The sequence below is a fragment of the Scyliorhinus torazame genome, chromosome 19, assembly GCF_047496885.1.
Source record: "Scyliorhinus torazame isolate Kashiwa2021f chromosome 19, sScyTor2.1, whole genome shotgun sequence".
NCBI lineage: Eukaryota > Metazoa > Chordata > Chondrichthyes > Carcharhiniformes > Scyliorhinidae > Scyliorhinus > Scyliorhinus torazame.
In genome coordinates this window covers 86,116,960-86,132,233 of record NC_092725.1, presented here as the reverse complement: position 1 = coordinate 86,132,233, position 15,274 = coordinate 86,116,960, and the positions used below count along the sequence as shown (strand labels likewise).

At 43.0% G+C, this 15,274-nt stretch overlaps 1 protein-coding gene across 1 annotated transcript in view; it reads left to right on the top strand.

Moving 5' to 3' along the window:
• The first annotated feature begins 238 nt into the window (after positions 1-238).
• Positions 239-15,274, top strand: part of nrip2 (nuclear receptor interacting protein 2) — a 73,152-nt gene continuing 58,116 nt past the window's right edge. The window contains exon 1 of the mRNA XM_072484677.1: positions 239-711. Within this exon, the coding sequence (XP_072340778.1) occupies positions 556-711 (156 nt within the window). The 5' untranslated portion in view covers positions 239-555. The remainder of the gene's footprint in view (positions 712-15,274) is intronic.

Below are 15,274 nucleotides of genomic sequence, written 5' to 3'. Positions count from 1 at the left end.
TTGTGACTCTTTGGGACGAGGAAACCTTGCACTATAGTAAATTCCAACTGGAAACAAAACAACAATCTGGATGAAAAACAAGAAACAATTAACTTCTCTCCTTGTTTTTAAAAATTATTTATTGCGATTTACTATCCATTCCGAGTGTCTTTTTGGTAGGATCTGCGGGCACCAATTCTAGCTGGACTTCCCACATTCGGTAGGAAGCATTATTCGGTGTGGGGAGCAATCCGGAATCGGTGCTGATCGATAGGCGCTGGTTACAGCGGTGACTTTCCCAGCCCCTCCTCTCACCTCTCCCAGTATTTGTCACTTTCTCTATCCCTGCAGATTTCTTCTGCTCTTTGCTTTTGTTATTTCTGGAAGTGTGTTGCATGTGACGTATGTTGCAGGCAGACACCCTTGAGGGAGGAGGAGGAGGGGGGGAGAAAAAATCCCAGAGCTGCGGAGGAGCAAAGTGCTAGCGGAGAGGATTAGGACAGGGGCAACAACACGGAAGCACTTAGACCGCCAGCTAGTGGGGGTGGTGTGGGGTAGGAATCAAATGCAGCAGCGATGTCCGACCTGAAGAAGAACGAAATGGAAATCAGGGACAAAGCTATCCTTCATCAGCAGAGGCGTCTAAAGCAAGCCACCCAGTTCATCCATAAAGATTCGGCAGATTTGCTCCCTTTGGATGGGCTGAAAAGGTTGGGAACATCGAAAGATCTGGTGAGTCGCCCTTTCTGCGGGCAGCGGGCAGTCTAGCGGTGCCTGCAGTGGGCAGCGCTAATAATGCAGGGTAGATCACGGAGGGACGTTTATACTTATAATCAATAGATGTTTGATGTGAACTCCTGAATAGTTTAGGTGTGGTAATATGTGGAAATAGGAGAATGGATAGCTATATCGTCGTGGATACGTGTTCGTGCATATACATTTACGAGTTTGTATATATATTTCCTTTTATATTCATTTATTTCATATGCATATTTGTTTCATAGTATAAATTGGTGATGTGTTTAATATAGGTTAGCACTGTGGCTTCACAGCGCCAGGGTCCCAGGTTCAATTTCTGCTTGGGTCACTGTCTGTGGAGTCTGCACTTCTCGCCGTGTGGGTTTCCTCCGGGTGCTCCGGTTTCCTCCCACAAGTCCCAAAAGACGTGCTGTTAGGTGAATTGGACATTTTGAATTCTCCCTCCGTGTACCCGAACAGGTGCCGGAATGTGGCGACTAGGGGCTTATCACAGTAACTTCATTGCAGTGTTAATGTAAGCCTACTTGTGACAATAATAAAGATTATTATTATGTTTGGTATTAGTTTAAGATTCCACTTGAGGACAGTTTGAGTTTGTCCAGCTATTTATCCATAGGCAGAAGCAGGGACAGCCGGACTTGTCATTATTGGAAAAGGTTCCTGTTAAAATGAAATAAAATTCTGGCTTACTGCATAAAGGATGCGGGATTCATGTGGTGACTGGGAATTATGCATTACCCGAGAATGCTGGAACCCTTTACAGTCGCAGCTTTAGTAGAAAAATTAAGAGTCTGGATGTCTGTCAGTGGGATAAAGTAATGAAACCGGAGACAGATAGATGAGTGAGGATAGAGATAGGACCAGGGGTACAGATACAGAAATAAAAGGAGGATTTGGAGAAAAATATCGTCGGGGAGTTAGAAATTGAAGGAAAGAAATAAAAATGCAGGTGAAAAAGGAGCACTGATAGGAAGGAGAGAGAAAATAGCTGCTGGAAGCGACTGAGAGAGAGAAATACAGATATGGATGAGAATAAAGGTGAGAGGAACAGATGGGTTAGAATCATACAACAGCAAAAGAGGCCATTCGACCCACTGCTTGTGTCAGATATTTGAAACAACTATCCGATTATTCCCACTCCCCTGCTCTTTCCCTATAGCCCTGCAATGTTTTTTCCAGGTATTTATCCAGTTCCCTTCTGGAAATTACTATTGAATCTGCCTTCACTGCCCTTTCATACAGTGCATCCCAGGTCACAAAACAAATCTCCTCATCTCTGATTCTTTGTCGAAAACCATTCAGGAACAAAAGATAGAATTAAGAGACAAGGAATAAATGAGAGAAAGGAATAGGCAAGAACTGGGAGGAAGAAACAGGAAACAATGATGGAAAAACAGAGAAAAATAAATAGTCAAAAGGAACAAATGAAGGAGAGAGGAACAGAGGAGACATGAACAGGATCCTTGATTTTAACTCGAGTATCCCCAGCACGAACAGAGTGGGAGTGTGGAGGGGTGGTCGCAACTCATTCTTGACTTGTTCCCACTCATGCCATTTTAACTGGCAAGAGCCCAGCAGTGCCGATGCTGCCTGACCCCTCCTGGTAATTGTGTGAGTGAAACGGAAAAATTGCAGCCTGATTATGTCGTTGGCGTCATGATTCTACCAGCCAAGATGTGAGGCCCACGTGGCATCGAATTCGCCAGCAAGGGCAAACAGCGTCAGATCAGAAGAGGTGCAGTAAGTTTGGGGTTACTTTTAATTACAATTCTTCATTGGATCTGGAGGATTAGGATATCTTCCTTGTCTTTTTGGCCACTTTATTCAGGTCTGTAGAATCGTGGCTAGAAAGAGAGATGGGGAAGAGAGAAGCTGCATCAGAGAGAAAGAGGATAATCGACAAAGAAAATAGATAAATGGGGCAGATAGAAAACAATAAAAAGATGAGAAACATGTGCTGCAGTTGATGGCTCATGCTCTGACTCATCATCCACTTACTCAGATTCCCTGGGCTCTATCCACTCTACCACTCTGTAACAACTTCATATTAAGCAACTTCTTGAATCATTATCCTCCTATCCCCTCTTTTGCTGAAGATATCACTTTACATTCATCAACTTCTTTCAGATCACATGGTTTGCGCATGCATTATTCGTCCCATAGTGTTTTGCTGCTATACTTTCATGCCCTTTGATGAGAAAATGAAAATCTTATTTCTTTCAATTCTTCAGACATAAAGGATAAATCTTGTGAGGTGGGGCGCTTGGCAGGGAGCCTTTGCTTGAAGGTGGCACTGATCAGAGAATTAAACATAAGGGTCAGACTCTAATTTTAGGTGTTTTGAATTTTCTGGTGATCTAAAATAAATTAACATTTTTAAAAATCATATACATCACAGATGGAAGAACTGGGAAGGGAAGTCAGTGTGCCTGACATGTAGTGTTCCCATTGAAACATTTGCTGTGTAGTTTCTTCACCTCCTTTGCAAATCTGACCAACGTCTACCACCCACCCTCAGGTTTGATAGCTTCAACCTCAGTCATTCTTGGTCCCCATCTTGATTATCCAACCAGTATTTTAAGAGCAGGAAGTTACTTTCCAGTGGTTGAACTGGAGCTCTATATGATTATAAAGCATCAAAATACTAGACTAGCCAACCAGAAATGAATCATAAAAGGATCATTTTATGAATTGTTCCCTGAATGTAGATCTCTGCCCTTGGAGGGGCATATTAAGAAACTGGACTAAGCATTGCCAGAGGGATGCATGAGAAAAACTTTAGCCTCGTGGCAGTTCATGGAGGTAACGTCTGTCATTTGACATTTTATCCCCCTGGAGAAATTGGGTGCTACAGAGACATGATGCAGCTTGTGAGGGTTCATTCATTTTCGATTCGGTGAACAAATGAATAAAATTCCTTCACAGCACCATGTCCATGTCTCAGCAGCAGCTAATCATGCGTACTCTAACACAGTGAAGAAATGTCATATGTCACATTTCCATTTGTTGCCAGGAGGCAAATGCGAGACAGCATTTACAGAACGTAAAACTGGGAGATGTTTCTTTCCTCTCTTTACTGATTATTTCCCTAATTCATAAGTTATGAAACCGGCAATGGCCCAGAGATTCAATGGCGCAGCATCCCATTATTGTACGTGCAAAACAGGCGCCTCGATATCTAAAGTGGCAGGGGGGGCACGCAAGCTCATTACCTGCCAGAAGTGCACCAGCGACCATGTTGGATTGGGCCACTCCATAGACATTCGGAGCACACACCAAAGCTATTTAAAATCAAAAATAAAGTACTCAAATTAGGGTCCTGCGCTTGTTATAGGATATAACATACTGGTATTGGGCTACACTTCAGTGCAGTACTGAGGTTATACTGGACCTGCCTAAAGGTACTCAGTGAAATTCTCCATTGGCGGGATCCTTCGGTCCGCCGTGGGTTTCCCGACGGCATGGGGTGGCCACAATAGGGAACTCCATTGGCTGGTTGCAGGAACAGAGAATCTTGCCCACTATCCTTCAGATGAAAGGTTAACCCAAGGCTCTATCTGCCTTCTCAGGCTGGTTGCAGGAACGGAGAATCTTGCCCACTATTTTTCAGATGAAAGGTTGACCCAAGGCTCTATCTTCCTTCTCAGGTAAATGCAAAAGATCCAATGACACCATTACTAGAACAGCAGGGAAGTTCTTCCAAGTGTCCTGGTTAATATTTATCCCTCAACCAAGATCACCAAAATAAATCTGGTAATTTTGGCATTGCTGTTTGTGGGACCTTGCCCTGTATAAATTGGCTGTCATGCATCCTTACATTGCAAATTTTTATTTGGTTTATCTCCCACCACTGGGATTGAGCTTTTCACTGGTGCACTTTAAGGTTTGCTCCGATAACTATGGGTGGGTGCTGTCTTACACCAAATGCGACCTCGCCCGCATCTAGTTTAAATGCTGCACACCATTCTACCAATCTTGCTAGCCAACAACTCAATTCCTTTGTTGAAATGACTTCCATCCAGAAAGGTTCTCCCTGTTGCAAAAGATGGCACCTTGCTTGGGAAACTGAAATCCTGATTGCTTTCATCAAAGCCTGACCTACACCCTGGTTGCCTACTTACCCTGTTTCACAAGCACAGTGTTCCAGAAAATAATGCAATGGTGTTCCTTCCCATAAGCTTCCTTCTTACTGCCCTAAATTTAGCAGAAAGGATTATTGATCACTATTGTAACCAGTTCTCAATTTAGTATAAAATTTGACTTTTGGCCCATGTTCTACAGAATTGTGCAGCACGTCCTCAAGGCCACCATCCATGACCAACTTTGTAGGTTTTTAAACAAAATTGGACTAAGCTGTTGAGACAGGACATCTGTTGCCAAAGCCATGGAAAAAAACCCTATTAACTGCTACTCTTTCCAAATAGTCATATTTATAATAATTCTCACAGCACTCAAATGGCTGGAATTTCCTATGGAAACTATATAAATAATTGGGGGAGTTGGTGGGAGCTATGTTAGGATCAAAAGTGTAAATGCCAGCTGAGAGCCTCTGCGGACTGAATGATTGGAATCATCTGGCTGCCAATGAAGGTTGCCAGAAAGATGTCCTAAATTGATTTGTAACTTGATCAAATTGGTCACTCTATGAGTGAGCACAATCTTTAGTCATAATTCATTTTGATTTCCAGATGCCGGGAGATACAACTAAAGCCGAAGCAAACTAACTTTATTACCATCGATTCATTTCACTGAAAGGTTAAGGCTCGTGTTCACCGATACTTGTACTTGTGAAATTGTCAATTCTCTTTCATTGCTAATTTGTATTTTATTGTTGTTAGTGTTTATATGAATTGGATTGTGTAATTTTATTTTCTGGGCAGGTCATTATTGTAAATTAGAATTGGTTCTTAGTTGACTCATCTGGCTAAATAAAGGTTAAATAAATAGATTAATTAATCCTTGGCCTACCCTAATATCTTCAGCCTGCTTCTGAAATTCTTGTCAACTCATTGATCAACAGAGGTGGTGGAGTCAGCCAAAACTACATTGTGGTTAAACGCAGTCCTTGCTTCTCTCATCAAACTCACCGACCAACCCAAACACAGCCACGGTGGTGCTAACTTGAAATTCCACTAAATAAACCCACAATGAAAACTAGCTACTCACTGAATGCAACCTTGCGTTGCCACGCTGAACATTGAAAAGCTTTGTTTTATTTTCTTGCCGTTTTCTCCTTGTTGCCCAAAAGATGTGGTAACTTGAGATCAGAAAGATAGTCGAATGCGTTGTTTAAAATAAATATGTTCTTCATATAAATAAATAACAAAGTTTGACAATAACAGTAACTCAACCGAACAGTACTAACAGTAATAACTATGAAACCAAGAGCACTAGTAAAACAGGTGTTGCTTACAGATCACCATCTTGCAGACTGAAAAGGCCGCCAAAGTCTGCACATGCTCAGAATCCTCATTAGACATCAGAAAAACAATTACATTGAAGAAAGGCTCATGATCATTCTGTACTCAGAATTACACTCTGTAATAGCCATTACATAACACCATTAAATATTAAAACAAAATGATATTTTGAATCTCCTTTTCTGACCTTTACTCAGGAAAATGGGTAGTCCGGGGAAAAAAAGTGAGGTAAATCAGTCCTTAAATCGATTTCTTTCTTATAACTGTTGGTCTCTCTACACGTACTGCGATTCTAGGAACTGATAATTGCTGAAAAGAGATCTGAATTCCCAATGACTGACCCAAAGGGCGGCATTTTCCCGCCTTCCCACTAGCAGGATTTTTCAGTCCCATGAAGACCTCCCGTGCCAAGTTTCCTGGTGGCATGGACGGCAAGCAACACAAATGGTTATTTTTGTTTTATTTATTTATGGGATGTGGTCGACGCTGGCTAGACCAGTATTTATTGCCCATCCCTAGCTGCCCTTCAGAAGGGAAGATCCTGCCGGTGGCCAATGGTGAGACACCTCCGCTTCCAAAATACCTGCTGCGGTTGTACCGGAAAATCAAGGCATAAGTATCACATGACAAGATTTCATACTTTTTAAGACGTTTATGTAACTTACCGGAAAGGGCCAGAACAGAAACCCAAGTGGGTCAAGGTGCTGACATGGCAGAGGTCGTCGACACAGATTCAGATATGGAGACCTAACCGTCGGTGGTCTCTGATGGGGATTCTACAATATAGCAGCCTCCGCTGAGAAACCGCCTCGGCGTTCCAATCAAAAGCAATGTTTACCTTCCCGGTACACACCTCGCAATCCTGTGTGGCGGGTACATGATGCACTGCCAAAGTGATACAAAGTGAGTCTGGTGCCCTCCATCTCCGCAGTTGTCGGAGGATTCTTCGTACTTTTTTTTTGGGGGGGGGGGATGTGTCATAACCCGCATGTGACTTACAAAATGGCAATGATTAAACTCCCAATGAGCCTCACTGAATACAAACTCCCCGTTAAAAGGTGGTGGGGAACCCTAAACCATGTATAGTTAGCTTCTGTGTAAAGTTGGCCAGTTTGAGTTCTGACAAGAGAGACCCCGGCTGGGATTTTTCATGCAGTGTAAATAATAGGTATTGTAATAAAACCTTATTTCTTCTTAACCACTCGGTGTGGATTCCTTCGCGGTCTACAAAACTTTATTTTGACCATAGCAGCTTTGTTGCAATTTTCTGAAAATACATTTGAACTCTTCCCTCCATTAAATTTAGGCACTAAATGAATAATCCTTGCCGACTCAAAACCAAGAGTTAAATCTGAAAGAGCCGTGATTCTCTGGTCCCGCCGGCAGTACATCCCCGCCTGCCGGTTTCCCGGCGATATGGTGTGGTTTCAATGGGAATTCCCATTGAAGGCAGCAGGAGCAGAGAATCCGGCTGCCAGTGTTCCGTTTCCCACCGCCGGGAAACACACGGCTGGGAGGCTCGAGAATCTGGCCCATTGTCAAGTTTTTCTCCCCCCCCCCCCCTCCTAATTGAGGAATCAAAATGTTTCTCTGTCCAGTTCAAATTCTGACTTTTCTCTCTCTCTGCAATTTAAGGTTTTTCCTTTTCCTGTGTATTTGGAATCTAATTCAACTTTTCGCATTTTCCTTTCTTTTCCTCTTTTGAATTCAAATCTTTTATTTCTTTTTTCTCTTTCCAATTCAAGTCACTTTATTTGCAATTAAATTCTAGCTAATTCAATGGAGTGCTATTGGGATCACTTTTCCTTCCTCAGGGTTCAGATGTTGAACCTATACCTCAACAATCTCTGTCTCTTTCGCCACTACTTTTAAATCACTCGTAGCCCCTCTACCTTTAAATTAATTTGTATCACAGACGAGCCACCAATTTGTTATGATCCCTGTACTGACCGATAATTTTTTAAGATTTGAATTCCCAGAGACTGACTCAAAGAGCATGACAATATTTCACATTTTAAGACTTTTACTATAACAAGCAAACAAAAATCATCATCAACTAAATGTAATATAGCAGGCAACTAAACTAGTTTTCCAATGTCCTCAAATCTCCATAAGTCTCATCGCTTCAACCAGAAAAGACACCCTTACTGCTATCCTGCCTGGGCACTAACTGAAAGCAGCCCTTTTCTCTGCGTTTCATAGCAGCTGCTTCTTTCCCGTCTCCAGAGTTTTTCCTCAACTTGCCTTGATTTCTTTGCAAATCACCCTAAATCTATATTCTCTGGTTCTTGACCCTATGGAAGTGGGAACAATTTCTCTCTATTTACTTTGACTCAATCCTTCATGATTTTGAAAACCTCTACACAACCTCCTCTTAATCTTCTCTAAGAACAATCTCAGCTTCTTCAATCTATCCATGTAACTGAAGTCCCTCATCCCTGGAACCATTTGTATAAATCTTTTTTACACTATCTCCCTGAAACCTTCAAATCCAAACTGAAGTGCGGTGATCAGAATTGGACATAAATACTCCAATTGAGTCATAACCTATCCTCTGTTTTCCTCTGTTTTTGAAGGCCAGCATCCCAAATGCCTTTTTAATCACTTTCTCAATCTATCCTGCCCTGCCATCTGTTTCTCTATTCCTGCACCTCCTTCAGAATTGTACCTTTTACTTTATATCGTCTCTCTTCATTTTTCCTACCAAAATGTGTCACTTCACACTCAACTGAATTAAATTTCTTCTGCCACATGTCCACACATTCCACCAGCCTATGTTCTCCTGAGGTTTATCAGTTCACAACACTTTCAAATTTTGTGTTAATTGCAGTTTTTGAGATTGTGCTCTGTCACCCAATTTGCACTTAATATATATCAAGAAAAATAGTTGTCCTAGTTGACAAGCCTTCAATTTTGCAGTCTATATTTTGCGCTCCATTTCCCTCTACAATTCCTGTATTTTATTCCACCTGGGTGGTTGTTATTCTCTACTCCATTCCAAATTGCTTCTTCATCAGAAGCTTTTGTACAGCTTGTGGCACAAATTTCTTGGTTTGAATCACTGATAACTGTATGTTGCTGCTAAGTTTGTTGAGCTTCCTCAGTCTGTTTAAAGTCAGCTCACATGTTCGTTAGCTCAGGCCATTAGGAACAAATTATCTTTGTTCCAAATGAATAACAATATCCAGAGCACGGCATGTTGAAATAGTACTCTACTTTCCTCTGTGTGACAGCTGCAATTGTTACAAAATAGAAACTGGAGGCTGATGGATCAGGTGGAAAAAGTGAGGAAGGCAGGAAGGCAAAAGGTTTGAAAAAGTTGACTGTCAAAAGTAAAGATGACAAGAGAAACTCTGAAAATAACATCGTGTAGACGTATAGCTGAAGAAAAGTGAAAAAAACAAGAAGAATAAAACAGGGACACAAACAGACACAACCAACAACTTTGAGGGAAAGATGGGGAATGATAGAGAAGGCCTCAAACAGATGAGCGACAGACAGAAGCAAATAGGAGAAAGCCAGTCAGAGAGTGAAGGAGGGAGAGACAGACAGGCTCATTACATATACTTCCCAGCTGTTCTAATTAGCAGTGATTCTGGTGAACACTCTCTGGTGAACACATTTCAGTAATCTGCGGATTGTACAGACAATCCTGATGACCGAAGCTTTGCACAGTAAAGACAGTAAGAAAATTACATTTGTATATTACATTCTTTTTGAGTTATAATAGACTGAGAATTTGTTGGTATTCAGGGTAGCAATTTTAGAGCGATTGATAGATTAAAAAACACAACCTGCTTTAAAATTATGTCCCCAAATTTTCACCTCTTGTTGCATCACATTTTCAACAATATGAAATGAGATTAAAGCCAAAGGTCCGTGTCTGCACTAGAGATTCACAGATTGTAACATTGGCGTATCCATTAGAGAATTCATTGATGCAAATCTCAATCCAAAAAGGTGTAATGGCCATAATTTTAATGTGGGGTGAGCAGGTCCACGGAGGAACCTGAGCAAGTAACAGCCTGGCATGTTCAAGTTTAGGGAGACTTCAAAGGCAAAATTTGGATCAGTCGCATTGTGTTCCGTGACATTATTGAAGCCAAATGCACTTCTGGGTTGCAGACTATGCTGACAACTGCTTCTGGCATGATTTGCACAGCACATCCCTTTTTGAGAAAAGGGGTGTTTCCTCTGAGAATCTGAAATTGGTGATATCATGACAGATCAGAAGCTGCATGATTCTCTCTGCAGCCTTGGAGTTGGACTTGTCCATGCCTCTTGGGAAGTGACGGGAAGCTGTCTGGCAGGACAGCCAAGGCATCAACATCTTGGTGTGTATGATCATCGACATTTTCTATATGCTGCTGTCCTCTGCAGCAGAACTCTTCTGGGACCTCCACTTCTGGGGAACTGGCACATAAACCAATGAACACGTTCAGACCCCAACTCTGTACTGTTTTGTTATGCTCTTGTCGTAGCATAAGCTGCTTCCTTGATGTGCACTCTGACAAAGGAAGGTTCAGACTTGGAAATAGCTTTAACACGTTTATTACTGTGAACAATTCTCCTACTTGGATTCAACGCTACTGTTAATCCTTCTCTAGCTACTCAGACTGATGAACCAGTCTGCTACAATCCACGTGGTGGGAGTGATGTGTAATCAACCCTGTGTCTGTACTCACTGAGAGGCTCCACTGGAAAGATACTGAGCATGTGTGATGTGTCCTTTTATATGGGTTGGTGTAATGCCCTCCTGTGGTAGTGTCACCTCTGTGTGTATCGTGACTGCCTATTGGTCGTGTCCTATCTTACTGACCTATTGGTTGACTGTCTGTGTGTCATGTCTCTGGTGTTCCCTCTAGTGTCTAGCTAGGTGTAGTGTATGTACATTAACTCTTTGTGTACTTACAGTGATGTATATCACCACATCCCCCCTTTTTTGTGTTACATATTTTCTGTACAGTGTTAAAGAAAATTGAACAAACTAGGTAGATGAGTGATACTCTGTACAAGATATGATAACAGTGATCATTAAACAATAAGTCCAAATCATATGCATGAGTCCAAAGTTCATTAATTATTATGGTCGAGTGGCTTTCCTGTTTGATTGGTGAGTTGGTGATGATGGTGGTGGCATTGCATTGTAAACGCCATCAGTGTCCCTGTGCTGAAGGAACCAAGAAGTGGTCAACTCACTTTGTTGTCTGATTTGGACTCTTTTTTTTTCTTTCGATGCTTGTGGTGGTAATTCTTGATGGCATCTGTCCTGAAAGCCAGGGTGCCTGTTGGTAGTGTAGCAAACGTGAATTGGCAAGATGCATCATCCTGCCATGGTATGTCATTGTACTGACCTGAGCAGTAACAGTGTCCCTCATGGGCAGAATTGTACGATGTCGTACCAGTCGTTGTTCCAGTGGTGTTGTGTTTGTCGTGCTTGTTGTCGACGTTGTTGCCTTTGGTACGCTCCTTGCTATTGTCTTTGATGTTGCTGTTGTGGTGGTTGGTTTTGTTGCCGTGTTTGCTGCGCTCAAGGACCACACTCTGTGTATAATACGAGTCCCTCACACAGTTACTCGTGTTAGCGTGCTTTGTGGCATCTGCTGTCTCCTTGAGCGTGCCGTCACTGAGTTCGCGGCGCTCCCCGTCTGGAGTCATGTCCGGCTTACTTGAATCAGCTTTGGCTTGTGGATGCTCCCCGTCTGGAGTCTGGTCTGTTTCACCGGAGTCAGTTTTGGCTTCTTGATGCTCCCCTTCCGGAGTCATTTTAGGTTCACTTGAATCTTCTGAAGTTTCGTGATGCTCCCCGTCCGGGGTTAAAACAGTCAGGAATGCATTTGCTTGCGGAGAGGCTCGAGCGAGTGAGGTTTGAAGTAATGTGGTGTCACCGGAGTCACCAGTAGTCTCACTGTGATTGTCGAGTGCCTCTGTACATTGTAGCTGAGGTCTGTCACGTTGCACATCTGGTATGGGAAGTGGGATGCCATCGTCACTGGTCGCACATTCAGTGGGTAGAGCCTCAGTGTGTTCTTGTCGTTCACTTGAGCTGGGTAGATTGTCAGAGTCTTCTTCTTGTTCACTGGAGCGCGGTAGACTGTCATAGTCTGCTTGCTGTACACTTGAGCATGGCAGACTGTCATAGTCTCTCTGTTGTTCACTTGAGCGTGGCAGACTTGCATTGTCTGCTGCTGGTTGCTCAGAGGAGGTTGCTAGACCCTCATGGTCTTGTTCATGCAAGAACTGCGCTTTGGAGTCTTGCATTGCTTCTATCGTGGAGGCTGTCCACGAGCTCGCTGTGGAGGCTTGTATCTTTCCTTCTGTGGAGTCTTGCAGCGTTCCTTGTGTGGAATCGTGCAACGGTCTCTCTGTGGAAACTGTCGCCATTTCTTGTTCATGCAAGGACTGCGCTCTGGATGCTTGCGTTGCTTCTATCGTGGAGTCTGTCCACGAGCTCGCTGTGGAGGCTTGGTCAATGGAGTCACTTCTTGTGTGGAGACGTGCAGTTGTCTCGCTGTGAAGTCTTTCATCGCTTTCTGTGTGGAGGTTGGGACCCTTTGTGGTGCGTGGACCACTCTCTGTGTGGAGTCAGGGACCCTTCACGGTGTGTGGACCACTCTCTGTGTGGCAGTATGCCGTTCTCTATGGGCTTGTACCGCTCTCTGTCTCTTGGTGTCAGGCCGCAGCATCATCCTGCACTCACGAGTCGGGATGTCTTATATGCTGGGCTGAAGATTCCCGAATCCGAAGAACCTGTCGTCGGGGTCGTCAATGTACAACACGTCTAGTTGCGGTTCAGATTTGGTACTGGGGTAGCCTCCCAAGGTGAAAGCTTCGTCTGGGTCGTTGTCTTCCAAGACCATATCATCTCTTTGGGCGGTGCTAACTGCTTGTTGCAGGGTTCTGCGGAGGTTACTTTCAGCTACTGGTCGAATTTCAGGCATTGTACTGTCGTTCCAGGTGAAAGAATCTGGTTTTGATGCTTTAAATTTTTTTTCCCGTGTTTTGGGACATTTCCCCTTTATGTGGGCGTGGTCCGGGGCCTCTGAAGTCATGAAGTGTGCGACGTAGTGCGTAGGAAGGGATTGCGCATGCGCAGATCGCTGTTCCTTTACTTGGGGCCTTGTTCTCAATTGCGCACGCGCGGCTTCTCGCGCATGCGCAAACGGACTTTTCCGTTCTGTGCGCTCTTCGTGCAACTGCGCATGTGCAGCACCTCTTCCAAGATGGCTGCAATTCAAAACTGCCGTTCGTTGCTGCAAGCTTACCTCGCGGTGAGTTTTGGCGCCTTTTCTTCTTGTATGTTCCTTGCAGAATTCTTGGAATTTGTCCAGGACTGTCTGGAAATCGCTCTTGTTTTGCCCCTTTGAGTATTTGAAGGCCTGGAAGATTTCAGCTGCTTCTGGACCCGCGATGGTAAGTAGAAGCTTTATTTTCTCTGCATCCGCCACGCCATCTATGTCGGATGCTACCAGGTAGATCTCGAATCTCTGCCTGAACCAACGCCAGTTTTCACTGAGATTGCCTTGGTACCTGAGCTGCTGTGGAAACGGAATCCCGAACATCATCTTGCCTGGCTGTTGTTGCTGGTTGTCACTGTTCGCTGAGTTTTAACTATATGGATTTAACAGTCACTCCTGGAACCATGTTTTGTTATGCTCTTGTCGTGGCATAAGCTGCTTCCTTGATGTGCACTCTGACAAAGGAAAGTTCAGACTTGGAGATAGCTTTAACATGTTTATTACTGTTAACAATTATCCTACTTGGATTCAACGCTACTGTGAATCCTTCTATAGCTCCTCAGGCTGACGAACCAGTCTGCTACAATCCATGTGGTGGGAGTGATGTGTAATCAACCCTGTGTCTGTACTCACTGAGAGTCTCCACTGGAAAGAGACTGAGCATGTGTGATGTGTCCTTTTATATGGGTTGGTGTAATGCCCTCCTGTGGTAGTGTCACCTATGTGTGTATCGTGACTGCCCATTGGTCGTGTCCTATCTTACTGACACTGTCTGTGTGTCATGTCTCTGGTGTTCCCTCTAGTGTCTAGCTAGGTGTAGTGTATGTACATTAACCCTTTGTGTACTTACGGTGATGTATATCACCACATGTACCACCTTGTTAAGGTCCTGCAGTGCCATATTTGAGCTGGTGATTGTGAGTGTCAGATTAAATGATGGGGTCCCATTAGCAGTGCTGAACCATTGCTCTCTCTCTCGGGCTGCCGTGGATGAACAGAAAAAATGAAGGAAAAAGTTAGACTGAAGGAAAGGGGATTTGGTTGGATGTAGAGCACAAGGTCCATCGTTAATGAAAAAAATAAGAAAAAGAAATAAAATGACACTGCAGCTCTTTACAATAATAGATGTGTAAAATAGGTCTTATAGGAACCCTCCCTATTTAGTGAGGAATCATAAATGTTTAATGAAAATAATTGATACCATACTAAAATATCAGTCAATAATGTCCAGAGATGCATTATTATGTACAACTATTTTGGAGAAAATAATTGTCCAATTTTTTGAAACACACACCATGTTTTCTGAAAGAATCCAGGCACTTTGTGCCTTTGTTCTGTGTATTTTTTTGTAGTTAATATAGCTGACCAAATCAGCAAGTGTCATACATCATTATATTAAATAAAGAAAACCTAGCATTGTGAGGATTTCATTGTACAAAATATTACTGTGTTTCTGTAATCTTATATTTTTAGGCAGAATATTGAACAAACCTCCTGATGGAATTGCATTATAATTAAATATTGTTAATCACTGTTTTCTCAGTACCCAATTGGATAAAGGCCTGCCATGTGTCATACTAATGCCATTTTGACGGGTTCTCCATTATGGCTTAATATCTAAGAAGGAACTTAATTGAGATACTTGTAAACTGTACCTGAGAAATCATCTCTCAACCAAAAATGCTTTCCAGAGAGGAGTGAAACTGGGATGTTTTTCTACTGTTTCTGCAGGAGATGTATGGAGCTTCAGCCTCGGTTTTGCAGTATTGTTATGCCTTCCTTTTACCGTCTTTTCCTGAGGCTCTGTTCCAATTGTGGCAATCACTGAGTTTGCCCTCCTTTCTTTTGATATCTATGTTCTAATGCTCAGAGTCGCCA